This window comes from Ascaphus truei, chromosome 3 (assembly GCF_040206685.1).
Source record: "Ascaphus truei isolate aAscTru1 chromosome 3, aAscTru1.hap1, whole genome shotgun sequence".
In the NCBI taxonomy this organism is placed as follows: domain Eukaryota; kingdom Metazoa; phylum Chordata; class Amphibia; order Anura; family Ascaphidae; genus Ascaphus; species Ascaphus truei.
Window position 1 is genome coordinate 214445381 of NC_134485.1, and position 26725 is coordinate 214472105.

General features: G+C 40.9%; 1 protein-coding gene across 8 annotated transcripts in view; it reads right to left on the reverse strand.

The window, feature by feature from the left end:
- Positions 1-26725, reverse strand: part of BBX (BBX high mobility group box domain containing) — a 164150-nt gene that overhangs the window by 63569 nt on the left and 73856 nt on the right. For all 8 annotated transcript variants that reach the window (XM_075590084.1, XM_075590087.1, XM_075590085.1 and 5 more), the window contains one exon: positions 12450-12620. In XM_075590084.1, the coding sequence (XP_075446199.1) occupies positions 12450-12611 (162 nt within the window). In that variant the 5' untranslated portion in view covers positions 12612-12620. The remainder of the gene's footprint in view (positions 1-12449; positions 12621-26725) is intronic.

Genomic DNA, 26725 nt, shown 5'->3' on the forward strand with positions numbered 1-26725 from the left:
ATAACCTTCACCAACCAGTGGTAATAAGTACATACAAAATATATACAAATGGTGATATGCAGCTCAACTTCCTCAGAGGGGACTGTTCCAAGTCCCCAGATGATAGGTAACTTTTCTTCTTGGAGAGGAGGAGCGCAAAGTAGCTCAGTGATATATGTGGATAAAAAGATAAAGGCAAATATAGTGCAGGGTGTGAATACTATAGTCAATCATATAGCCTTAGGTAGTTGCACTCACAAAACTTCTTGTTTATATAAGCATGTCAGAGATCCTTCTCTCTGACTGGAGCCCTTTGATAGATGTGTGTAGTAATTCTCAGGATATCCCTCAATTGCTTAATGGTATTAGCATGGAAAAGAAGAAAGCCACAATAGTGCAGTCGGTGTACAGCTTCTTGGCACTTCACTCGCGTCTCACGGTCTGAGTTCCGCATTCGTCACTTCCGGAATTGCGTCACAGGTGAGGGCGGAAGTGCGGTCTGCCTCTGAAAATAGCTCAGATTTGCCAGTCCTTCAATCCCCAGGTCCTCCAACAATGCTAACGCTAACTCTACGCGTTTCGCAGATGCTTCGTTAGGAGTTATCTGCGAAACGCGTAGAGTTAGCGTTAGCATTGTTGGATGTCCTGGGGATTGAAGGCCTGGCAAATCGGAGCCATTTTCAGAGGCAGACCGCACTTCCGCCCTCACCTGTGACGCAATTCCGGAAGTGACGAATGCGGAACTCAGACCGTGAGACGCGAGTGAAGTGCCAAGAAGCTGTATACCGACGGGGTCCTACCTTACCCAGCTGTTCTCTCCAATGCCTGTTATTTTCTTTGGAAATGTGCGTTTAACTGCTCTTTTATTCTGTATTTAATACATTTTGGTCAAATAGTATGCACTATTGCGGCTTTCTTCTTTTCCATGCTAATACCATTAACCAATTGAGGGATATCCTGAGAATTACTACACACATCTATCAAAGGGCTCCAGTCAGAGAGAGAAGGATCTCTGACATGCTTATATAAACAAGAAGTTTTGTGAGTGCAACTACCTATGGCTATATGATTGACTATTTATAGTATTTACACCATGCACTATATTTTCCTTTATCTTTTTATCCACATATATCACTGAGCTACTTTGCGCTCCTCCTCTCCAAGAGAAAAGTTACCTGTGACATGAATGCCTTTTTTCTGTGTAGTTGTGCTAAAAATACAGCACACAAAGGGTTAACTTGAGTCTTAAAAGAACAAGTTTTTGTTGTATTGCTGTTGAAATTATATAAAAGTTGCTTGGCCTTATTGGAGTTAGTAAGCAATAAAACAACAACCCTGTTTACAGTGATTTGACAAATCAGATAGAAGACAGACTCTATTGGTCAGTCATGCAAAACTTCAAAGACTGTCGTCAAACCTATTTCCCCAGAGACAAACAGTGAAAAAAGGGACACCATGTATATCCATACAGATCTACCAAACAAAGATATTTGGGGTTATAATGTCTCTCACAAGAATGAGAAATATATATTTCTGACAAGCCAGTGCAGCTGAATAAAATGATATCCAACATGACAGGATAATTTATATGCATACCTCAGATACCTGTTTATTCATACAAAGGTACAGATTGCGTGGGCAAAAGTGATATCTACACCTACGGGAGAATCATCCAAACAGATTAATGCAGGTAGCATTATTCTGGGGGTTACAGGAAAAAAGTTATAGGGTATTTCATACTTTCAGATTTATTTCCTCTCCCAAGCCATACATGTCACAGGAGATGGACGTGTAGCAGAATAGGACACGCTCAGGAGGGTGGGCTTATTTTGGTCTCATTGCAAAGTTTGAGCATAAAACCATGCATTTGGGATATCAAAGTAGAATTCAATATAGAGGGGTGAATTATGTCAATAAACACGCGGATTTTCTTACTTCAACTTCAAGCCCTCTTTGAAGGATCTGATATTGTTATGCGGTAACGTATTTCTATTTTCTGTTTTATAACCCAAGTATTTTCTGAAACTGTCTGCATTTCTATATCATACGTTCTTTGTGAGGTTCTTTTCTGTAAATAAGCACTCTACCACTTTCTATATATTAAATCTAAAATGTAATAAGTACGGTCTTTGGGCTCTGATTGGACCTAATACCTTTTAGAAGAGATTAACAGCATTTTTGGACACAATTTGCTACATTGGATTTTTGTGTAAATCACATATTTTATTTACATATTAAACAAGGGAACAAGAACTCCGGAGGTAAGATCGTAAATTTTTCTTGGTGGTGGCAGTGCAATAGAGGTGCAGTGGGAAGGTTTATGGGGAGATATTGCTCATTTTGAGGGCCCTGTGGGGAGGTAAATGAGTCAGCAGGATGGCTAAAAGTTTTAATAGCTAGAAGTATTAATCCTTTTCACATACACAACTCACGTGTTCACAGGTGTGCCGTTCGTGATGAGATCATTGGTCACTTTTGTAAGTGGTGTCTCGGTGTAGAGGACGGAAACCAGATTGCAAAGAGTCAAGCAGGGAGTTGAAGGGGAGAAAGTGAGTCAGGCGGTTGTATACAATTGCCTCAAGTACAGTAGCTTGGAGGCAAAGGAGAGAATAGAAATAGGGCATTAATTAGAGAGATATGCTCTGTAAAGAGTGGGCTTCTTTAGAATGGCCATGATGAGCACGTGTGTAAAAGAAGATGGGAATGTGCCAGAGGTGAGAGAGATGTTAAAAAGGTGAGTAAGGGTGGGGCTTAGTGTGCCAGAGAATGAGTGGAGGAGATGTGAGGAAATAGGATTAAGGGGCAGGTTGCAGGGTGGGATGATGAGGAGCGCTGAGACCTCATCCTTGGTCACAGGGACAAATAAGCTGAGGGTGGATTTAGGTGTGCGAGGGGAGGTAGGTATTTCCTGTGGAGATTGACATGTAGAGATGTGATGTCTGATTGACTTAATCTTGTCTGTGAAGTAAATGGCGAGGTCTCCGGCCATGAGGGTAAAATGGGTGTATGTGTAGTTGGGCGGAGAAGGGAGTGTAAGGTGGAAAATAGGTGTTGAGGGTTGGAGGACAGAGTATGAGTGAAGAAAAGTAGGTTTGTTTGGCAAGGGAGAGGGCATTGTTATAGGACGATAGTATAAATTTATAGTGGCGGAAGGCTGCTTTAGGAGCAGGATTTCCTCTAGTAATGTTCCACAGCGCATGAGCACTTTTGGAGTTAGCGGGTAAAGTGTGTGTGCCACGGATGTGGCTTAGATTGTAGGGGAGCCATTTTGTCTAAGGCTGATGAGAGTGTACTGTTGTATAGAGCGGTCTCTAGATCAGGGCAGGAAAGGGTAGATAGAGATGGGAGAGAAGAGAGGTTGTAAGATGTTGAAAATTGGAGAGGGTCTAGTGTATGTAGGTTTCTGGATGTGCGTGTGGAAGTAAGTGTTGTGGCGGGTGCAGATTGTAGAGTGAGGCTAAAGGTTAGGAGGTGATAATCAGAGAGAGCGAAGGGCATGTTAGAGGAGTTAAGAGAGAGTAGAAGCGGAAGAAAACCAGGTCGAGGGAATGTCCATTGCAGTGAGTAGGAGAGATGGGCCACTGGGAGAGACCATACAAAAAGGTTAAAGAGCAAAGATGGCCAGCTGAAGTGGCATTTGGACTATCAATAGGTATGTTAAAGATCCCAAAGATGACAGTAGGTGCGTCGAATGGGAGGAAGCCAAGTGGCGAAGTTGTCAAAAAATTGAGATGTAAGCAAGTACAAATATAGGATACAGTATCTGTCGTATAAATTTAACATGGACGTATGTCATTTTTCAACCTCATCTACTATGTAACCATATGTAACTAGGTCCAAGGGGCGATAGATGACAGCGAAATGGAAATTGGAGAAAAGAGAGACAGCAGAATACGAAGAATACGAAGGATGAGAAGAGGAAGGGGTGTAAGACTGGAAATATGCAGCGTGTGGAAAGTAGTATGCCAATTCCTCCTCCCGGTCTATTCCCAATAGTAATCACTGGGAAGGGGGTCACCCAATTTTCAGAGCAAATCTAAATAGTGTTTGTGGAGTTATGTCCTCTATTGCATCGGAATTTTTCTTTTCAGTTTCATAGCATATAAAACAAGTTGACCGAGATGTATATACAGTATCTTTAGTTAGGCTTCAGTGCCATTTACTAGTTTGAGATCTGTGGCCAAATGTCATTACTTTTGACCAAGACAACTACACAACCCGAGACATTCTTCCAGTTACAGCATTAAAACTATACGCTAAGACCTAGCAACTTGATATAGTCCAAATCTCTCTTGGCCTGACTAGCAATATAGTAGATGCTTTCCAGAATGATTCCAGATAAAGACATACATACATTCCTTATTCTAGCTAAGGCGTTTGGTGATTTGCTACCAAAAAAAACTAATTGCAAAAATAGAAAACTTTTAGATTTGGGTACCTATTTTAAACCTTATGACATTAACTCTGAAAATAAATGAAGCACCAGGATTGTTCAAAGAATCACATTGTTCATATCATGCTGCATATGAACAGCCACAAAAAGCATTCATAATTTTTTTAAATTCCAGTTCTCAGAAGCCTTTTAGAGCTTACAATTTGTTTGGTGTGTCATGAGTTTGACCTTCATTTAAAACAGATTTATTTAAATCCATTGCCATTACATAAATCCACCCCGTTGCTTTTATGTTGTATTGTTTTCAGAATCTCGTAGGTTTTCAGGAAGCTTTTTTTTAATCCAGCCACATAAATCATATGCCAAATGATTAAACACAAACCCAGCAATCCACAATTAAAACAGTTTTAATTTGTTCGTATATATGACATGATAAAAAGACAGAGCGTGTTAGTTTCTTCATTGCTGGATGAGTCTTCAAGAGCAAAAATAATTCACATTTAGATTTAGGCACAGTGAGGAAACGTGCTGAATATGCTGCACCTCCAAACGGCAAAGGATAAGTAGGGGAGGGGAGGAGGGGGCTATTGCACAACTCCCTCACACATTAAAGTCAGAAGGAAGAGGGATTGAGTGAGAGGGGGACGGGGTACAGGGAGAGGATGGGGGGAGGTATAGTGTGATGGGGGGGGTTGAGTGAGAGGGAGGTAGGTTTGAGTGTGAGGGGGGTTGAATGTGAGGGAGGGGGGTTGAGTGGGAGTGGGGGTTTGAGTGTGAGGAGGGGGGTTGAGAGGGAGGGGGCTTGAGTGCAAGGAGGGGAGATTGAGTGTATGTAACATTTTATTTGACTGTAATGGTTTTATTTATACATACAGTAACATGTTTAAAATGTCAGCCTTTCATAGTATTAATCGGTTCTATTTTATTTTTTTGCCAGTCCTCTTAAGACAAAAGGTTGGAGACAGCTGCCATATAGGATTAACCCACAAGGTCCAGTCCATCTAGGAAGCTGATTCAATTCTACCGCGGTGTACGAAGTGTTAAGGAGGTCCGTCAGCTGGATCCATGTGTTAGGACATTGTTGCTCAACTAGGGTTTCCTGTTGAACACTGTGGTGCCACAACCCTGTGCCAAGGATGTCGGGTCCCGAGGGAAACTCTGCTGGCTGCTCAGTGGTACAACCCGCGTTGACTGGAGATGTAGAGGCCATATTTTTAAAGGATTGGTCTTCGCGGAACTTCTACGAATTTTCAAATATAAGTTGGGATGCAGCTAAGATCTTGCATAAAAAAGATCTATCTTCAATTAAACAATTGGAACAAATACTAATGCATTCATACAGGATCACATTCATTAACCCATAGGCTCCCACTGACAGGACCAAGGTAGCCACTATGACAATCAATGTTTTTAAAATGTATGTTTATATATTGTAATTATTATTATTGTTAGTTTATGTATTTTGTATGTTTGATACAAAAAAAATATACTTATTGTGGCCAGAAGCCCTATTAGCTACATTTGCCTAATAGGACTATTGCCCATTACTCTACATGGGTGGTGATATCTGTTGTGGGGGGGCATGGGTGTTAGTGGTAGTTGCCCTGGGGAGAGTGGTTAGGACTCCCGGGAGGGTGGTTATAGTGGTAACCCCTTGTTTTCCTTAACGGTTAGTAAAGCATTGCCATAGCCACTTAGGTAGCCAGAGTGGGTAGGTATTGTAGTTTAACTTTATTATTAACCTCTTTGGTGCCTTTGTATACTTTGGTAGCCACCATCATCAAAGGGGTTAAAGTATATTCTAAGGATAGAGTATGCAGCGCACAGCAAGGATGATAAGAGCAGGTCTTGCAATAAAAAATCCTTTATTAGTAGATCATCTGGATGTAAGACAGCAGCAAACTTCAACGCGTTTCGTTCTGTAAGAACTTTTTCAAGAAGTGCTGTATACTGTATTATCACAGGTTTAAATGCAGCTGCCCGCCGGGTTTTCGCGCCAAAAATGACGTAATTCGCATCATCAAGCCAATGAAAGTCGTGTGCGCCGCGCGCCGAGGCATCTGGGAAGGCCTGCAGTCCCAGCCGCACTGATCACGCTCGGCACGTCATGACGTCATTGCGGGTCATCAGACCAATGAAATTCGTGCATGTCGCGCATGCGCCGCACGCTGGAGCACTCTAGGAGTCCCCGCAGTCCCCAGCCGTGCTCATCAGGTAAAGCACGCCTCTCAGGACGGCCTCCACACTGAGAGCACGCCCCCGAGAGCTGCGTGTGCTCCCTCCTTCTCCCCGTATCGGCGCATGCGCAGATGCTGCCTCCAGCTACCGAAGCAATGAAGGACCCAATATGTAAATCACCACTAGCTTAGAGGCATATAAAACATTAAATTGGGTCCTAATGGGCCACTGAAAATCACCAGGCAGGCAGCTACATACATACATGTACAAAAAATGAATAAATATTTATATTAATCAAAACTAGTCACTAAACAATTCCTATAGACATTTATATAAAAAAACTTCACAAAAATATATATGAAAGAATATTAATACAAAATATTAAAGAAAGAGGATAATATAGACAAAAAAGTATAAGTAAACATATGAATATATAAGAAAAACATAATCAAACACTGTTATGTGTTAGAACAAAAATTATAATTTACAAATTATTTTTATTACTTAAAAAAATCCTGAAGAAATTAAAAACAAGTTAAAAAGGTGTAGTTGGATCTTATACCTATATCTAAAGAACAGCAAAATGCTTGCTCCTATATGTGAGATGGAGTTTATTGCCTAATAATCATATTCTTCAATGAATGCTTTTATATATTTATATGTGTGGAGTACTATGTAGTAGGCATGTGAATTTGTGAGTGGAATATTTTTTTCCCTTAAGCATAATTACAGTACTGTGGTTATATTCTACCATAGTTCTATAATCATTTATATTACATAAGCCAATGGTAGAAATATAAGATGACCCTCCCCATTATATCATGATGCTGTAGTTAACTTGTAATTATTGGTGGTTTTAGTGTTCTTGGACTCATATTCTATTGATAGTTGTTCAAATGCTGCAAAAATAAGATACATTATTATCCCCAATTCTATCCGTTTCATAGTAATGTACCATGGCACATAATGATTGCTTAAAGATATCTACCATGGGGAATACATATCACACATCAATAGAGACCAATTAACAGGGCTTATGTCCACCTGCTTGATTCAAAATGCAATGAACTAACTGGTCTAGCTCCATAGAGCTGCATTATTATTATTAACGTTAGTCAATGCTTAACGCTCTGTAAGGCATCTTTAAGTGGTAATGGGTATGTTTAAAGCTCTATAACGCAGCATTAAGTGCTGTTTTCAGCCGTAACGGGCCTTGCCTTAAAAATAACGGACGTTAGTGCTAATGATATGCACACCTATCCACAGAGCTCCGTTCAAGTTAACGAAGTGATATAACAATGTGTTACTTAGGTTATACCTAAAAGGTGGCGTTAGCTCCCTCCAGAGATTGAAATATGGGTTTGGAGGAGAGGGAGGAACAGGGAACACACCTCTTCTGTATATCATTAGCATTAACGTCCGTTATAGTTAATGCAATGCCCTTTCCGGGATGAAAACCGCACATAACACTGTGTTAGTGAGCTTTGAAGATACCCATTTTGACAATTAATGAGGCGTTAACTTGGGTCAACTCCTTGTTTAGTCAACAGACATCTGTGGATCTGGACACACAATTAGACAACACATGGAGACGCTCCAGTGCACCAAAAAATGGGCACCCCTAAAATACCTGGGAAATATGTTGATAGGGTATGCTAATGACTTGGATTAGCATATTTCCCAGGTATCTCAGGGGTGCCCATTTTTTTGCACAGGTTTCTTTCCACGTGTTGTGTCTCTCCCCCTCCAGCAAAACCCATATTTCAGGGTCTGAAAGCTATGTTTTTGAAACTAATGGAGGCAGTGCTAATGACCGTTAAGCCTATGCTAACGAGATCAATAATGGCCCTAGTTTTTGCATGTACTTAGCTTTGTGGATCTGTGTTAACCTCAGGGAACATAATGTGTGCTAATGATTTTGATAACAGTTTGTTATGACCCCTGGGTTAACGGACCTTTGTGGATCTGGGCCTTATTAGGTAAAGTGTCTAACACAGTTTGGGGTTTCCAGTGTACCTAGAACTGCATAGCTAATCTCTCAAGGCCCTTTGTCGCAGCAAGTTTAACATGGTTAAGACAGAACTTCTCATACTCCCTCCCAAGCCAAGTTCCATTGTTTCCTTCTCCATGACAGTCAGTAAGACTACTATCCACTTAGTCTCCCAAGCATGCTGCCTAGAGATGCTCCTTTTCCTTCTCCCCCCATATAAACACCGTTACTAAATCTTGCCACTTTTTCCTTCGTCACATTGCTAAGATAAGCTCCTTCCTATGTTCCACTAGAACTAAAACACGAATGCATGCCCTTGTTCCCTTCCGTATTGATTACTGTAACATTCTTTAATCTGGCCTACTTGCCTCACATCTTTCTCCTTTACAGTCCATTCAAAATGCTGCTGCCCAAATAATCTCCTGCTCTTCTAGGCGTATATATCTGCTTCCGACCCCCTGAACTCTCTTGGCTTCCAATTCATTTCCTTATAAAACTATACAATTCTGTTCCTAACCTTTGACTCCTTTTACACTCTGTAACGCTTTTGCTGCCCACGAGCAAGACAGGACCCCGGTACTGAGGTGGGGAAGTATAGAACCATGCACCCACAGCAGCAGAAGCGTGCCTGGGAGGCAGATTGTCAAACGTAGCCGGGTCTGTGTTGGAGAGAGTGGGTTAGTTCTGATACTTGCCAAGGTCTTGGGATGGAGAGATCAGAATTGTTAAAGTCCGTTAAGCCGTGGTCTGGGGTTGGAGAGGTCAGAATCGTGGAAGTCTGTATAGCTGTGGTCTGGGTTGGAGAGGTCCGCAGAGTCGAGGATAAGCCGGGGTCAATATCCAGAGGGGTTCAGAAGTCATGCCGAGTCGGTACACGTAAAATCCAAAATGCAAGAAACACAGGACAAGGAGCAAGGCGCAATAAATGCAGGAGCTCAAGGCTACAACCAGTTTTGCTCATGAAAACCAGGAAGGGAAGTTCAGGGTATTAGTAGCACACAGGAACCAGTAGCAAGGGAGGCGGAGCGAAGGTGCGGCCTCTGCAGAGGCAAGGATTGGCTGCAGGAAACAAGTGGGCTTGATGAGAACTTGCCACACAGCTGGGGAGCGGTGCACAGCATCAGGTTTGCGCGCCGCATGCGAGAGAAGCGCGATGCGTCCGAGGGGCGGAGCTAAGCTCAGTGGCAACCTAGAAGAGCACAGCGGGGGTGCGTGCACACGCTGGTGCCAGAGCGGAGGTCTGTGCAGCGACAGGTAAGGAGGGAACGTGTCGCAAAGGACGTGTTCCCCGATTTCTTACACACTCCTCTGCACCTCCATATATCTGAACTCTGATCTCTTATTACACACCTACTCCTCTCTTACGCTGTACATAAGGTTGACTCAGCTTTGCACCTTTTTACCTTTACAGCCCTTTCCTGTCTTAAACCTTGTTCACTAATCTCTCCCTACCTATGGAACGCTCTTCCACTCAATATTCGGCAAGAACCTTCACTTTCCACATTCAAAAGAAAAGAGAGAACGTACCCTACTGAATGCACTCACTGTGATGTGGTAAGCAATGTTAGTAGTGAATAAAAGCCTTTTATTTGCTTATTAAAAATAGTATGAATAAGGGGATCAGGTAAAAATAATCCATGACCTGTCCCTGAACATTGCATACCACATCACAGTGAGTGCATTCAGTAGGGTACTTTCTCTCTTTTCCACTGAATCCATGTTCGCCCTACATCGCACCTCAGTGTATTTCTAAATGTTTTTTTGTTAGGCAGATGCGGACTCTTTTCCCACTTCCCTTACCCCATCTATACACACATTCAAAGCCCAGCTGGAAATCCACCTCTTAAAAGAAGCAGTTCAGTAAATGTTTTACGCTTCTGCTATGAACTAGAGATGCACTTGACCTCCTCTGTCTGCACTTCTAATAATACACTGTTTACTAGTAATACGTCCCTAAGCCTCCAAACATAACACTTAGATAGTAAGCTCTTGGGGGCAGGGGCTCCTTTAGTCTTAAATGTTGTAATTTACCTGTTGCACTTATTCCCGTTGTTTGTAAGGTAAATTATTTACCTCCTTTTGTAGTATAAAGTGCTGCATACATGGTTGACATGAATATAAATACAATTATACATGCATAAAATGGTTTCCTAGTGAACGAGGCAAGATAAAGGGGAATAAAACAAGAGATTTAAGTATCAATAAAGCTGAACAAAAGTTTTCTAAAAATAAGTAATGGATAAAAAGGCCCAAACTAAAACAGAAAAGAATTCAGGAAGATATGATATACATGAATAAAGCAGAGGAATGAAAACAGTAAAAACACTCCTAAGTTGCATCCGAAAAGCCCAAGAGGTAGAAGTCATTGTCCCAACTGGGTACAGTGCCATGCAATATCCTTGCACGGTATCGTCTATCTAGACTGGTGAGCAACGTACAAAAGCATAGGGTGTTCAGACCCAAGGGACTCTGGGACACTGCTTATAGAAGTATCATAAAGTGAAGCACCTTCTTAATAGAGAATGCACTATATAAAAAAATAGTTTCTATGGGAAGAATAACGCCTAACGGTGTCTACAGCAGATCACCACACAAAAATGATGCAATAAACATCACCTATATAATAAACATTGAGGAACGTAACTTATGAGACTAGGTAGTATCGAAGTGGGGAAGTCACATATTTCAAGGTGCCCACGGTCTGTCCTCATAATCCATTTGGAGATACTGTGGTGTGCAACTTTCTCTATATTGAAATCCAAGAGAGCAAAGAAGTAGAGATGCGGAGAACACCATCACACAAAAATGCAGATCAAGTGGGGACTCCAAAATATGTTTATTAGATCACATGAGATAAAATAGAGGTAAAAAAAGCACCTATGTGTGTCGCGTAATCCACGCTTTATCAAGGTGATAAAGCGTGGTTTGCACGAGACATGTAGGTACTTAAAAAAAAAATCTCTATTTAATCTCATGTGATCTAATAAATAAATTTGAAGTGAAACAGGGGATGTGTGCAGAGCTCGCGCATTCTAAGTCAAATTTATTTGCGTTTTGTCAATGAAATTGTATTTTGATTTTTAATTAAAACATCATCAACACAAATACAATTTCTGTGACAAAAGTCAAAGAAGTTTCACTTACTATGCGCGTGCTCAGCACACAGCTTTTTTTTTTTTATTGGAGTCCCATCTTCATTTTTTGTGTGATGATGTTGCTTCGCATCTCTACTTCTTGCTATCTAACTGGTGATCCAATTTTAGAAGTCCATTGTGGACACTGGATTTTTCCTAGGTTTTGACTAGTGTAAAGATGATAAAATATTTAGAACTTTTTGGAGACGTGTATTTAAAATCTCAGAAATGCCGGGACAACGTTTTGATATCTAAATTGGTTCAATTACTCATGTTGGCGCATTAAACAGTTCCAAAAGCTTCAGTGTTGACAATGAACAATTTATATTCAAGGGAGCACTTAACGTTATACAAGTACAGGGCATAACATTTAAAAAATGTGACCAAAGCCTATTTATCAGTTCAGTTTTACATTAGGAGTCGCTAAGACAATAGATCCAAAAATTCAATTTTTAAAAGATGTTCTTGTAGTTAGAGTGCGCTGCCACAGAGGCCAATGAATAAGGAATACTGGGAGTTACTGTCGCATTCCTCATTCTTTGTCTTGCTCGTTTGATGTTGCTATTGTAATTTCTTGAGAGTCTAGTTAAATTGGAGGGCATACAGGAGAAACACAGGTGTGGCTCTGCCCCCGGGAGAGTATGTATAAAATGAAAGTTGGAAATATAGATTTGACAGGATGTTGCACTGCAAAAACATGCACTTGCCTCCTTACCGTCCCCTACGAAATCCCCAATATGTTTGCACTTTGAATCTATGTAAACTGCACATTTACCTTATCAATATCTTCTTCCTCCTCTTCTTCCTCGTCTTCCTCTGAAAAGTCAAGGATCTTGTTTGCAAGCAGCGGGTGCCACTGGAGGCACTTTCTCTTTGGTCGTTTTCCAGCTCCTTCTCCTTCAGTCGAATGATCCTTATTTCTAGTGCTGCCTTTCATTACTGTAACCTGTTATAAATTGAAAAAAATAATAATTCAGGTGTTTCAAAAAGTTTTGCCTTGAAAGAATACTTGAAAAAAGTTGCAAACACCCTAATAAATAAACATATGCAGAAAATTACTCTTATACATACATTGTTATAAAATGTATCCAATGCATCTTTATGGCTACAAAAGCAAAATAACAACTGCAGACTGTTCCACCTCATCTATCTTTTCTGAAATTGCAGAAGTTTATACTGCACAGGACAATAGAAACAGTAACGGTGACAATATTGACAAGATTATTACATGCAATACAGGTCTCAGAAAACATAGTTTGAAGCCTACTGTAGCAGATTTGCACTCTCTGAATTATTCCTTACTTTTTTTTGTTTCTCAATTGCTGTTTCTCCACCCGCACCCCACACCACCCGCACCCGTCTTTATGGCTATGGCTTTATTTTAATCTGGTTTACCAAAGACTCGAATGCATCAAGTGCCGGTACGGGTTATTGCACCCAATTCAGCATTACCTCCCATTCAAGGCAATGGCAGTTAAAGTCGTGACAGATGTGATAACTTTTACTGGCACTGGTTGCAGGTGCCCCCAATTGTCGTAAATGTTAGACTGTTACATCGAATATGTATTAATAATATGTGTCAGGATGTTTCACTTCGTAGAACCTTCTGTGAATAAGAACTTTGGGCAACAATCTCTACACTACAAAGTTTAAACTCTTTAGTGGTAAAGATGCTCAAAATGCATTGCTTATGTTAAATGCACTTTTATGGTTGCAGGGATTGAGATTAAACCAAACATCCAAAACTGTTTTGTTGTCAGACTGTAGATATATAACCATTGGCCAAAGGCAATAACATTACAGTATATTTTTGTGATGAAATACCATCTTCATCAAGAGCATGTCACTTCTAGAAGCAGTATAAACATTATTTCCTACAAACCAGCATTACCAGTATAAACATTATTTCCTACAAACCAGCATTACCAGTATAAACATTATTTCCTACAAACCAGCATTACCAGTATAAAATCTTTGGTTAACTTCAATGCGGGAATGACTTACTAAACAAACAGCCTCAATGATCCAAATCATTCCAGTATCATATAATATTAGAAGCAACACCCAGTGTATTCTGTTTCCTGGAATTTACTTAGTTGGGTCAATTAGTTCATAAAATCAGATATATTTTGATTAAATGGCTCATTAGAATGGAACAGGTCTTACATAAAGAAGGTTTATGTTGAACAGATCGTTGTAGTTACAAGATCTACTGTCAATTATCAATACCAACTCTGGGTACTTTGTCAAATAATTTTCTTGGCTATAAATCTGTTGCCTTCACGGTCGTAATAAAAAATAGAATATTAACAGATTGCGCGGTGAATATATATTTGTTTTACATTTTCTGTTGGGCCGAATTAAATCCTTAGCATCCCGCTCCTAGAGGGCACCACTATTAGAGTGTGAAAAATGTATTTAGCCAATACACCTACAACTGCTTATTGAGCAGCTTGTGGGAGGCCACACCCTCCTTTTTCAAGGTATATAATCTCCCAGTAAGGTCCCTGTAAATTCACTTTTCACGTTACTTACATACATGTAAGTATCTTCACTGGTATATATCAGTTTTTAACTGCACAGTTACATAAGCTTATGCTTAAAATATTAATTTATATATATATATATTTGTTTTATATTAACAGATTGTGATGCCTTTAATTGAGCAAACAAATGCAGGGTATAGATGTTGTACATGACTCTGTACTGTATGACTATGCAGGTCTCTGCATAGTTCAGGGAAGGAGCATGTGCAGTTGTAGCCATCCTTGTATCTAGAATAGAGAATGTCTGTGCGATTTATCATCAAGCAAAACGGGATTCATCGTACATATTCCTACCCCTATTGTACAGAGATTAGTCAAATTCTATCTACTGTATATTAGCTAACACGATTATGGGTTGCATCCTCCCCTCCTTTTTGAGGTGTTCACATATTTGCACTGTAAATAGGAGTGGGCTGAAAAGCTGCCCGCTTGGAGAAAGTGGCAAGCTGATTTGTGGGAAATGTTGAGAAATTTAAAGCAACACTTTTCCTACATGTTTTTCTTGATTGGCTAAACGCATTCAAATAAAAATTACTTTTAGAGGGCATTCCATGAATGGCGCTTTTATTTAAAGCATCTGTGCAAATTATTAACAAACGTAACATTGTCAATTTCCAATATTAGATAATTTTTATAAACAGCTATTTTTCATAAGTGAGTGTCCAAAATAAGTGAAGAGACCAGCTCCATACAAATGGACAGCACTAAAATCTTCTCCGTAAGGGGGAGGCAGCTTCACAGTTGTAGCTAAATAAACGCAACTTTAAATGATGAACTGAATGTTAATGTAGCTCCTTTCCCTCGTAACTAAAGGAACTACTGGTACTGCCTTTACATGTTGGCTACCGGAAGGCCAGAGCCTCCGCCACTGGGAACCTGGGGTGATCTCAGTGTATAGTGGGTCCGGGGTGGGTGGTTAGGCCTCCCGGGTGGGTAGCAGTGCAGGGTGGGTTAACCTCTTAATTACTATAGCGGTTATTAACCGCTAAGGTGAATAAGGGGTTAGGGGCCATTAGAATGTACTGTATATATTATGTATGTATGCTTTCTGGCAACGGACGAAAGGGACCTGCATTATCCTGATGAGGACGCCCTTCTTATTGCTGTGGTAAGTAGAACTGTATTTATTTAGTGTATTTATGCTGGTTAATGTTGTGTTTAATAATGGGCAAATAATCTATAATCCATATCTGGATAATAGTTATTTTCCCCATTACTGTACTGTATGTATGTGGTGGTGGTGAGAGGGGAAGGGGGGGGGGAGGTATTGATTTATTTAAATGTTTTATTTGTTGACATACAGGGTTGGTACCTTAGGTCTGCGGGGACCTATTGAGACCACCTGAGGACCCCCGGACACCCACGGGTACCACCGAGGACCCCAACGGGTACCACCTGCAGACCCACGAAGGAGACCTGCGGAGAAGAACAAGGGGCCCCACAGCTGTGGGGGCCCCACGGACCTGCAGGGACCACCCGAGGGCCCCATGCCCCTGTGGGAACCAACCGAGGGCCCTAGACCCCCATGGGAACCACCCGAGGGCCCCCAGACACCTGTGAGGATGACCCGGGGACCCCCAGACCCCCGCGGGACCACCCGAGGACCCCATTGGGGCCCATGGTGACCCACGGGTACCACCTGGAGGCCCACGGCGCCTAGCGGGGACCACCCAGAAGACCCCAGACACACGTGGGCAACCCCCGGAGTGCACTGTGGTACCTGCGGACACCCGTCGGGCCCATCGGCCTGGGGTAAGAATCCTGTATGTGAAAAATAAATCATGGTTTTACATTATGGGGGTGCACAGGGAGGGGGGGTGTGGTGGTGTAAGGGGGGTGGTGTATTGATGCTTAGTAAATGTTTTTTAATATACATTTTATTCCTAGTGTAGATGTGCAGGGGGTCTCCGGAGTAGAACCGCGTTGTAACTCGGGAAGCAGGGGGTCCCTGGACCTCAAACCAATGTGGTTCTGCTCCGGAGACCCCCTGCACTAGGAAGAAAATGTATATTAAAATTTATAAATCCCTGGCGAGATTTTCTCGGTGAGAGGCGGCTCTCTCTGAGCAGAAATAAATCGCCGGGTACGGCCTTTTCAGAGAGGCGACCCTATCGCCAGCTGCAACTCGCCCGTTTTGGGAATTTTGCTATGACAGGTAATCAACGCTTTCTGAATACCGTGATAGCAACACTCAAAAAAACAGCGATTTAAATGGCCCGGCGATATAAACATTTTGAACCTTTACTGCATAGGCCCCATAGTAATTATAAGAAACTAAAGTTTAGTTTATAGAAAACATTATTCTTTATGTATATGCTTTTTCAATTGCCGTAAGGTGCATGAAAGCTTAGCACTGCTTAGTCTTACAGCTGCATTATTTGATTAATGACAATGCTTGGCTACTTTTTGTCAACTCTAAATAGAGACGTTTGGATGAAATGCAGGGAATCTAACCTCTAAGGACTAAAATCAATGCTATTTAAGGGTCCTGGACAAAAAAAATGCAATTTTAATGTTTCAGTACTGATTTTTATCAATGAGATTAGATTCAAATGAAATTACTAATGTGAATAATTAGACACTAAGAAAATGGCTACATGGATGGAACTACTGCTTAAAGCAATAGGGATCTTCTTAGCTGTTTAGAAACTTTATTTTGTCCATCTTGTGACAGTTTGCAGAATAATAATTAAAAAAAAGAAAACTATTAATGAAAATAACAACATATCACTGTCCTGTGAAGATGAGACGCTGACTTTTACATGCAGGTCAGCTGTCAAAAAGAAGTTAAACCACAAATTCAAAGAGGATCACTGCATAAATTCTTGAAGAAATGAGTGTAATTAAAGTGTCGGCCGAATACGCTGTACTGAGAGAAGCGCACGGGATGGTAATTACAGGCTAGTTATGTGATGCATTCTCCATTGTTTCACAGCACCGAGCCATTAATGAGCATTTCTACATTTCACTGAATTGATGGTTTAATAGCTGCAAGCTGTGAACAAATGGGATACTGTTTAAATGCAAAACAAAAATTGGTAAAACTGTGTTTCTTTATTACATGAAACTACTGAGCATTAACCCATGCATAATTCCCTATTTAAGCTTACTGTTGTTTTATTAATTAGTCACTTGACAAACGGAGTAACTGCTTTGTATTTGATTGCTCCTATAATGTCTGATTTAGAAAGCTGTAGATATGGACATACATATTTATGTACAAAACCAAGAAACATGTCTGATTAACCCCTTCCACTATTATGGGAGAGATACCAGCATTTGAGTTATATACCGATGTGTAAAAGATTAATAAACCTCTAATCCTATTTATTCTCTGCCATCTTTTCATATTATGCTATCTGCATAAAAAGCGAGAGCAAAATGCTAAAGTGTTTGTAGTGAAAGCTGGATTCAATTATCACCATTTTGCAATACAAATACTTTTAGAATTCCCGATAGGCAGTTATGACTATTTTGTGTGCAATTAGTTACATGGTTACATAGTAGATGAGATTGAAAAAAAAGACATATGTCCATCAAGTACAACATGTCTAAATTTAGCATAACAGATACTTTATCCTATATCTATACTTATTGATCCAGAGGAAGGCAAACAAAAAACCCCAGTGTAAAAGGAAACATTTCTTTGTCAGGCTGTTTCCCTGATTAGAAGAAAACGTGAGGTGGCAGTATTTTGCCCACAATTTTACACTTCATACAACAAACCAAAATGTTTAAAAACACTATGAATCAAGAAGCATGCATCAGAGCTATCCTAATGCAGCTGAGAACCTGGGATGTCCCTCAAAGGGAGACACAAAACCACACGATCAACCCTTGGAGTGCCAGTGGGAACGCGGCACCAGAGTGCCACGGACCCTCCGGAACTCATGGTCACGTTGTCGTTCCATCACTGATGATGGAAGGGAAGGAGTCACCCGCCTTCTGTTCTACTTAATTGTAGATTGCCATTTTCTGACGTACCTATTACATCATGGTGTCCCTGGGGTACCAGGATCCATTATATATGGTAGCTACGTCTCACGGCAGCCAAAGGGTTAAAGGGTTGTTAAAGATAGTTTACTATAATAAGGAGAAGGTTATTAACTGCTACAGTAGTAGTGTACTACTTTCCTTCCCTGTGCACCATTTAATAGGGCATTATAGATCTATTGTACGTTCATTATCCACTATATATCACATAAATATCTCGGGATTCTGGTTTTAGGTTTTAACCGAAGAACACAGGGAAGAAAAAACACTGATCATTTGCACTTCCGGTTAAGACCCGCTAAAAAACGGAAATGAAGTAGAATTTCTTATCGAATTAGACCTTTCAAACTCAGTCATTCTTTTTCCTGTCTCGTCAGATAATACCCATAATACATCTCTCCATACTTTTTTGCGTTATCTGAAGCTTTTGATTTATATTCGCATTTATGGTCCAAGTTTCACATCATAAGTAAGCATGGGCAGAATACACTAGTCGAAAACTTTCTTATTGAGGCACAGTGGAAGTTTCCATTAAAATATTATCATGTTTCTTTCAAATGCGCCCTATCCCGCTTTTGATTTCATTCAAAAGGTTCCCCCACCCATTGTTATTTGAAGGCCAATGTAAACATAGTCTTCAACTTCTTCTAGTTCTATTCCATGTATTTTAATCTTCGCAAACTGAACACATTTGTTGAATAGCACTTTGGTCTTCTTGATATTCATACGGAGGCCCACATTTTTACTTGCTTCGGCGAGTTTCCCAATTTGTTACTGGGAGGTCTTCTGAACTTGTGGCAAAAATAACATTGTCATCTGCAAAGGTGTGGGAGACTCAAATATTCACAGTTGATTTTAATTCCTTTTTCTTTCCAATCTAATGCCTTGAACAATTCTTCAAGTGGCGCAATAAAAAGCTTTGTTGACATAGGTATCTGTGTAACAGTCCCTTGCTGATCCTTGTATTTTCATGTAATCTAATGCTGGTTGTGGCATTCTCAAAAATGTTCTTTATAAATATCAATGTACGCTTCTTCAACATTTTGTCTTAATGCATCTAGGACCGCTGAGGTCTATTCAGAACCAAATGCTATTTTTGTAATCTACGAATCTTGAAAGCCGAGTGGTACTGTAGATCGTAATCACTACTTTGGGAAATCATGCCTTATATGATTCGAATGTGGTCCAATTGTGTTGTATCCATTGCGAAATTCTGCTTGTTCTCTAGTATGGGCAAAATCAAGGGTCAGTTCCATCCGATTAGTGAGTATTTTAGTAAAAATATTGTAAGTGATTGGAAGTAGACTGATTGGTCTATAGTTCTTGAGGTCTTCTTTATCTCCTTTCTTGTGGGTGAGGATAACTATTGCATTACTCTATGAATCTGGAATTTTCCTGTTCTCCAAGCAACATGTTGAGTTTTGTAAGGATTTTTCTGCTTCTTCCCCAACTTCTTTCAAAATTTCAGTTGTAAGTCCATCTCCCCCAGGAGTCTTTCCTGTCTTCGGATTTAATTGCTTTTTCCACTTCTTCAGGAAGAACGCATCATTGGTGGTTTCTTCTTGTATTGTATTGTATGTCTTTATTTATATAGCGCCATTAATGTACATAGCGCTTCACAGTAGTAATACACGTGGTAATCAAATAAATAACAGATAATATAAATAACAGATCATGGGAATAAGTGCTTTAGACATAAAAGTAACATTAAGGAAGAGGAGTCCCTGCCCCGAGGAGCTTAGAGTCTAATTGGTAGGTAGGGAGAACGTACAGAGACAGTAGGAGGGAGTTCTGGTAAGTGCGTCTGCAGGGGGCCAAGCTTTATGTATAATGTGTTCAGAATATCCAGTGCTATTCATATGCTTCTTTAAGCAAGTGTGTCTTAAGGTGGGTCTTAAAGGTGGATAGAGAGGGTGCTAGTCGGGTACTGAGGGGAAGGGCATTCCAGAGGTGTGGGGCAGTCAGTGAAAAAGGTTTAAGGCGGGAGAGGGCTTTAGATACAAAGGGGTAGAAAGAAGACATCCTTGAGAAGAACGCAAGAGTCTGGATGGTGCATAACGAGAAATTAGGGCTGAGATGTAAGGAAGGGCAGAAGAGTGTAAAGCTTTAAAAGTGAGGAGAAGAATGGAGTGTGAGATGCGGGATTTGATCGGAAGCCAGGAGAGGGATTTCATGAGGGGAGATGCTGAGACAGAACTAGGAAAGAGTAGTGATTCTGGCAGCAGCGTTTAGGATAGATTGTAGGGGAGACAGGTGAGAGGCAGGAAGGCCGGACAGCAGGAGGTTACAGTAATCAAGACAGAGAGAAAATCCCTTACAGTCCGGAAATCCCTACACTCTCGTACTACAGTTGTCCACGCGGACACCACCAATTTTAGCCCCATTTATTATTTTCAGCTGCACCACGATAGACTACATAAGGAAGGCCCCTAATTGACCACCTGCACGTGTTTTCTGAGATCACACCCATACTCAAAATGTTTCTGTGGATGAATCATTAGTGATTTACCAGGGGAGATTTATATATAGGCAGTACATTTCCCCCAAAAAGCTATGGAACCAACCTGTACAAATTTAGTGAGCGTTCACTGGTGTTTTCTAATTACTTCCGCATATATGAGAGAAAGAACAATTAGATCCTCCTGGACTTTCCTTCACAGACAAAATAGTATGGGAACTAATAAATTCCTTATCAGGTTCTGTCGACCACAGTAATGTGGATAATTTTTAATACCAGCATAACGTTTTCTGAAACTTTACTGCCTTGTCAGTAAGGAAAAATAGAAAAGGATTGCCAAAAGAACAAATGGCAAAAAAGCGGAAGCGTAGGGACATTTCTGCACTGTGTTGCAATTAATTGCTGGCACTGAAATATACAGAGTCCACCCTTGCTGTGCTAGTACGTCGTACCAATCCACGTTAACAAGCCCTGCTGTGTGCTAGATTATAACAAGCATATGGGTGGTATGGACAAAACAGACAAGATGTTGATCTTTACAAGGCCAGTATAAAAAAGTTGGCATTGTATAAAAAAAAGTTACCATTTATATGGTACAGATTGCAGTATACAGTACAATTCCTATATTGTATATATAACAGCAGTACCAGATGTAAAATATTCATTCTAGAAACACCAGCTAGAGCTCATTTCTCTCCTGCTTTTTGAGTTGGGAAATACCAGAAGTTCCTAGCAGTGAGAACTTTGGTAGACACTTCATAAGACGTGAAAGCAAAGAAATGCTGCAGGTTTACTATAAAAGGGGGATTAGGAGAAAATAGAGATATTATTGCCTTTACACCCATCCAGATCCGGTAAAAGCTCTTCTTCAGGGTTGAATGTGAGTAACGTCAAGTTTAGGTATTACCTGTAAAATTCTGCGTTAACCTTAATGCACTTTTATGGATATGTGATGTTAGGGTAATGTTTCAGTGGCATATCGTTTGCATGTCATTATCAGTAATGGCTGTTAATGCTAGGCTCTTTACGAGAGAAAACATGATTTAATGTGACATTATTGTGCTTTGAGGATACATCCTTATGCTTAATGTGACGTTAAGTTAACGAAACGTTAAGTGACTTAACAGGGCTTTGTGGATGTAGACCAATGAGAGACATGTCTTACATTCAGATAACACAATGCAACCATATAAAGGAGATGTAACCACTCACCCCATACTGTAAGTATGTATAAACAAAAATGAAGGTAAATTTAAGCAGGTGCTTGGAGGGAAGAAAGACTTATATTGACAGAGTTGATCCAAGGATGATCAGAAAGATTCCCTCTATTATTAGCACTCAATGCTGGGTATAAGTAGGCGGACTATAGTGGTCCAACAGATAATTACTGTTATTAGGTCTATTGACCTATTAAATACCGGGAAGATCAAAAAAACAAAAAAGTTTTATTAAATTCAAATATTGGCTAAAAACACATATATACATTCATCCATTAAAAAGAACTCCATAATAGAGTGGCTGTGTATGCAACCATCAAAGTTAGGTGTAACTTTCTATCGTAAATTCTGGCTGCTCTCACTAAGCATCCATTTCGTAAGAATAATACTGTTCAGGTCAGCAAGTATATGATGGCATTAGCAGATAGGAAATTATGGTGTATACTTTCACTTCAAGTAAGGACTGATTTAGTCCATCATCATACTAGTACTCATGATTTCATATGCTCAGACCACAATCTATGGTAGGTATTTAGGTGTATCACGTGTAGTGGTAACTGAATTAGTTATCACATTCATATACTATATACACAGGGATAGACGCAATTGGATATGAATTCCCCATGGGTATGTATAAATGTTTCTCTCCTGTATGATATCCAAAAGCGCGTCTATATATTCCGTATAGGAAAGTATATCTTTAGTTGTATATACTGTAGATCCCCACAGTGTCATCTCAATAATGACTGGCATATATACACATAATAACATGAATATCCTGTGAGAGTACACTTCCTACATCAGATACTTCTACTGATCTAACCGTGATCAGTGTGGTAGCACCCCAAAGTACGTACATCCATCACGGATAGAAAACAGATCTGACCTCAGCGGGTCAAACAGCAAGGATAGCGCTGTCGGTAATACAAGCCTGTCCGCTGCCACAGTCTGCTGGGCCGCCCGCTTGCTGCCTGTTTACTGCCTGAATCAGGAGATGCCGCCACTTCTGAGGACGTCACTTGTGTAACGTCTCACATTCCCTCAGAAGTGGCGGCATCTCCTGATTCAGGCAGTAAACAGGCAGCAAAACAGGCAGCAAAACAGGCAGCAAGCGGGCGGCTCAGCAGACTGTCTTTATTTGTATAGCGCCATTAATGTATTATTCTTATTTTTCAGCAGTCTTGCTAATTTGGAGCCGGTATTGGCACAAAAAAAAAATATGCAAACATATACATAAACCCAGAACACCTGGGACAATAACATCTACTATTGCTGTCCATGATTAGACTGAACTTCTGTAAGCTATTTTGATGCAAACCTATGAGGAAAAAAAAATGAAGATCACCATTTTCAGAAGAGATTTCCAGCCCCACACTTTTGTGACGAAAGACGTTTACCCGTGTGTAAATTCCTTGGGGTTTGTACTTTCAGAAAATATATTAATGCTTTTGTGGGTGTTTTTCTATTATGTAGGGGTGCCTAGCCTTGCCAATGATTGGGATTGCACCTTTTGAATTTAGCCCTAAAGAATTAAGATTTGAAGAGGCAGTTTTACTGATTTGTGGCTTGTATTTGCCGAAAACATTATGTAAACCTATACATACAGGTATCTGGTATCAGTGAACTCAGGGCAGTAACATTCAGTATCTTTCCTTGATTGCAATGAGCTTGTATGAAAAAGATTGATTGTAAATCTAGAGTTGGTATAAATGTATAGGAAAATAAGAAGACTACTTCTTGCAGAAAATAATTCCTGGTTAGACATTTTATAAAGGGGGAAGACATGTTAGCCATGTTTAAATACCTTGGGGTGTGTACTTTCAGAATATAAATACTTTAGTGGGAGTATTTTTATGCTAGGGGGTAGTTTTGCCTTGCCAATGATGGGGTACGCCTTTTGCGCCCAGTTCTTAAAAATTCATATCTATATTAAGATGTAGAAGGAAAAAGGTGAATCCGGAGCGACAGCAAACAGACAAAGTGCCAGTAGAGCGTGAAACGCGTAGAGGAGGAGGCTGTGCTGCAGCCTGCTGTTTCATCTGTGTGTTCTCAATAAAGCTACTGTGTTCAAAATTCGGGATCTGACGTCATTGGGCTGTTTGCTGTCGCTCCGGATTCACCTTTTTCCTTCTACATGACAACATTGCCGGATGCACGCTGCGGGATCAGCTACTGAAGAGTCGTTGGACCCAGGACGGATGAGCTGACAGGGGTAAGATTGCCGTTTTGCCCCTGAGCCCCGACCTTTCTAGTGGTCTTCTTACACTCCTTGTGCCTTTCCTCCAGCCTTGCACACTCTTCAAGTGTGTTTCATCACTCAGCGCCAGCCAAAGGAGCGCATGACAGTCAAACGTTTCTATATTCAGATGTAGCCCGACTTACTGTCCCCAGCGTCGCGGGCAAAAAAGCAAATGGCTGCTGGAAAGTGTCTGCTGCGATCGCGCTGTGGGAGGTCCATACTTTCGGATCTGACTCCCCTGCACTGTTAATTTGTCCTCCCCATATACTGTACAGCAGCGGTGCACAAATTGGGGGGTGCGACCCCCTGGGGGGTGCGAGACTGCCTGCGACGGGGCGCGCGGTTTACAAAGTCCCCAAGCGCTTCCCGAAGGCACTTAAGTTAAGTGCTGGGGTTGCTGCAGGGCCTCTGTAAACCTTTACTTACCTTGGCTCCACATGCGTCGCCATGGCAACGCAACATGAGGTCATGTGATGTCACGTTGCCATGGCAACATGACGTCATGACGCCGGAGCCGAGGTAAGTGGGGGTGAGGTGACCGCCGGCAGGGGGGCACAGGGGAAAATGTTTGCGACCCCCTGCTGTACAGTATAGTTTTCATTAGTTACATCTATGTTGTCATGGGAATCATGGTTAAATAAATGTACAGCAAAATATTGAAGCTTTGCTTGGCCTCGAAGGTGAAAACTTGGCATAGAAAAGGTTAAACTTTATAGCCATAGCGAAATCAGAATGAACATCAAAAAAACTCTTGAGATCCGTATTTTCTAGCAGCTAAACAGGTACGGTATATACAGCAGAAGTAGGAGCCTAGAAGTGGAGAACAGCATCTTTATTTCATATGAATCAGTATTCTGGTTGGGAACCTGAAAATTCTCTCTAAAAGGCAGGTTTACAATAAGTTATATAAGGTCCAGCCACCACGGAAGAGATCAATGACAGGACAAGCAGGTATCAGGGAGTGCAACATCTGATGAGTAGAACTGGTTCCAGATCCTCAAAAGATTGCTAAGATTTAGCACACTTTAATACTCTCATTCATTTCAATGTGGGAGTAACGGCGTGTTAAAGCTTAGCACCCTTTTGTGGATCTGGATCTTGAGACTGTATGGTCCCATCCAAAGTACTAAAATCTATTTAAATGTACCAAATACCAGGCAGGGCATCTTCACCATAATTCCCAAGGATAGGCGCGAGGAAGACTCAGCACTACTTGGCCCGTTAAACAATTTATTTATAACTCCCCACATTGATGTCAATGTATTCATATATCTCTGTGTAAGTCTCTTTAACTGACCCACCAGCACCCTCACCTTTCAAAGAACCCCATTCCAAGGTAACCCTGACTGTACCAGCATATCACACACACACACACACACACACACACACACACACACACACACACACACACACACACACACACACACACAGCATCTCAAATACACACAGCATCTCAAATACACACAAATCCATAATCAGACATACTGTACACACCCAGCATCTCACATACACACCCAGCATCTCTCACACACAAACCCAGCATCAGACATACTGTACACACACCCAGCATCTCACATACACCCAGCACCTCTCACACACACACACACACACACACACACACACACAAACCTAGCATCAGACATACTGTACACACAAACACACAGCATCTATCATATAGACCCAGCATCTCACACACACACAGCATCTCACATAAACAAACCCAGAATCAGACATACTGTACACACTCCCAGCATCTCACATAAACATCCAGCATCTCACATAAACATCCAGCATCACACACACACACACACACACACACACACACACACACACACACACACACACACACACACACACACACACACACACACACACAGCATCTCACATACACACACACACACACACACACACACACACACACACACACAGTATCTCACATACACACAGCATCTCACATACACACATACAGTGCACACAAAGTATCTCACATACACATCACACAAACACACCCACCCAGCATCACACACACACACACTCCCAGCATCTCGTCACACACACCAACCCAGCATCTAACACATACACACAGCTTGATTGCTATGTTCAAATATAGCGTTCCTTAAATATTAATTGTCATGCATTCACATAATGGCACTATGAATGGTGTGCTGCTTGTCAACACCGAATATCTTTGTTTTGAAAGATTCTAAAGGCCAGTAACTTTCCTAAGAAACATTTGAGTACATATATTGTGTTCTTGATATTGTTCAAACCAGTATTGAGATGGTTCTCATGATGACAAAGCGTCTATTGCCAACAGTCAAGTTAATTCAGCCCTTCAGTAAGCCAACAGGATACAGAACAAAGTCACATCCTGACCCCTAGTGTTTGTTTTATTTTTCAAACTTAAAGCTGCAGTTCAGTCTTTTTTTTTTTTTACATTTATTTTTTTACTTCAATAGTTTCATGTGTGCAATCTCTAATTAGCTAAAGAACAGTATAGCTGCAGCTCAATTCGTTTTCCATGTATTGATAGGTCGACATTTGGTGACATATTAAAAGCTGGGATTTGTTTATAATCTGCTTGACTGGCAGTGGAAG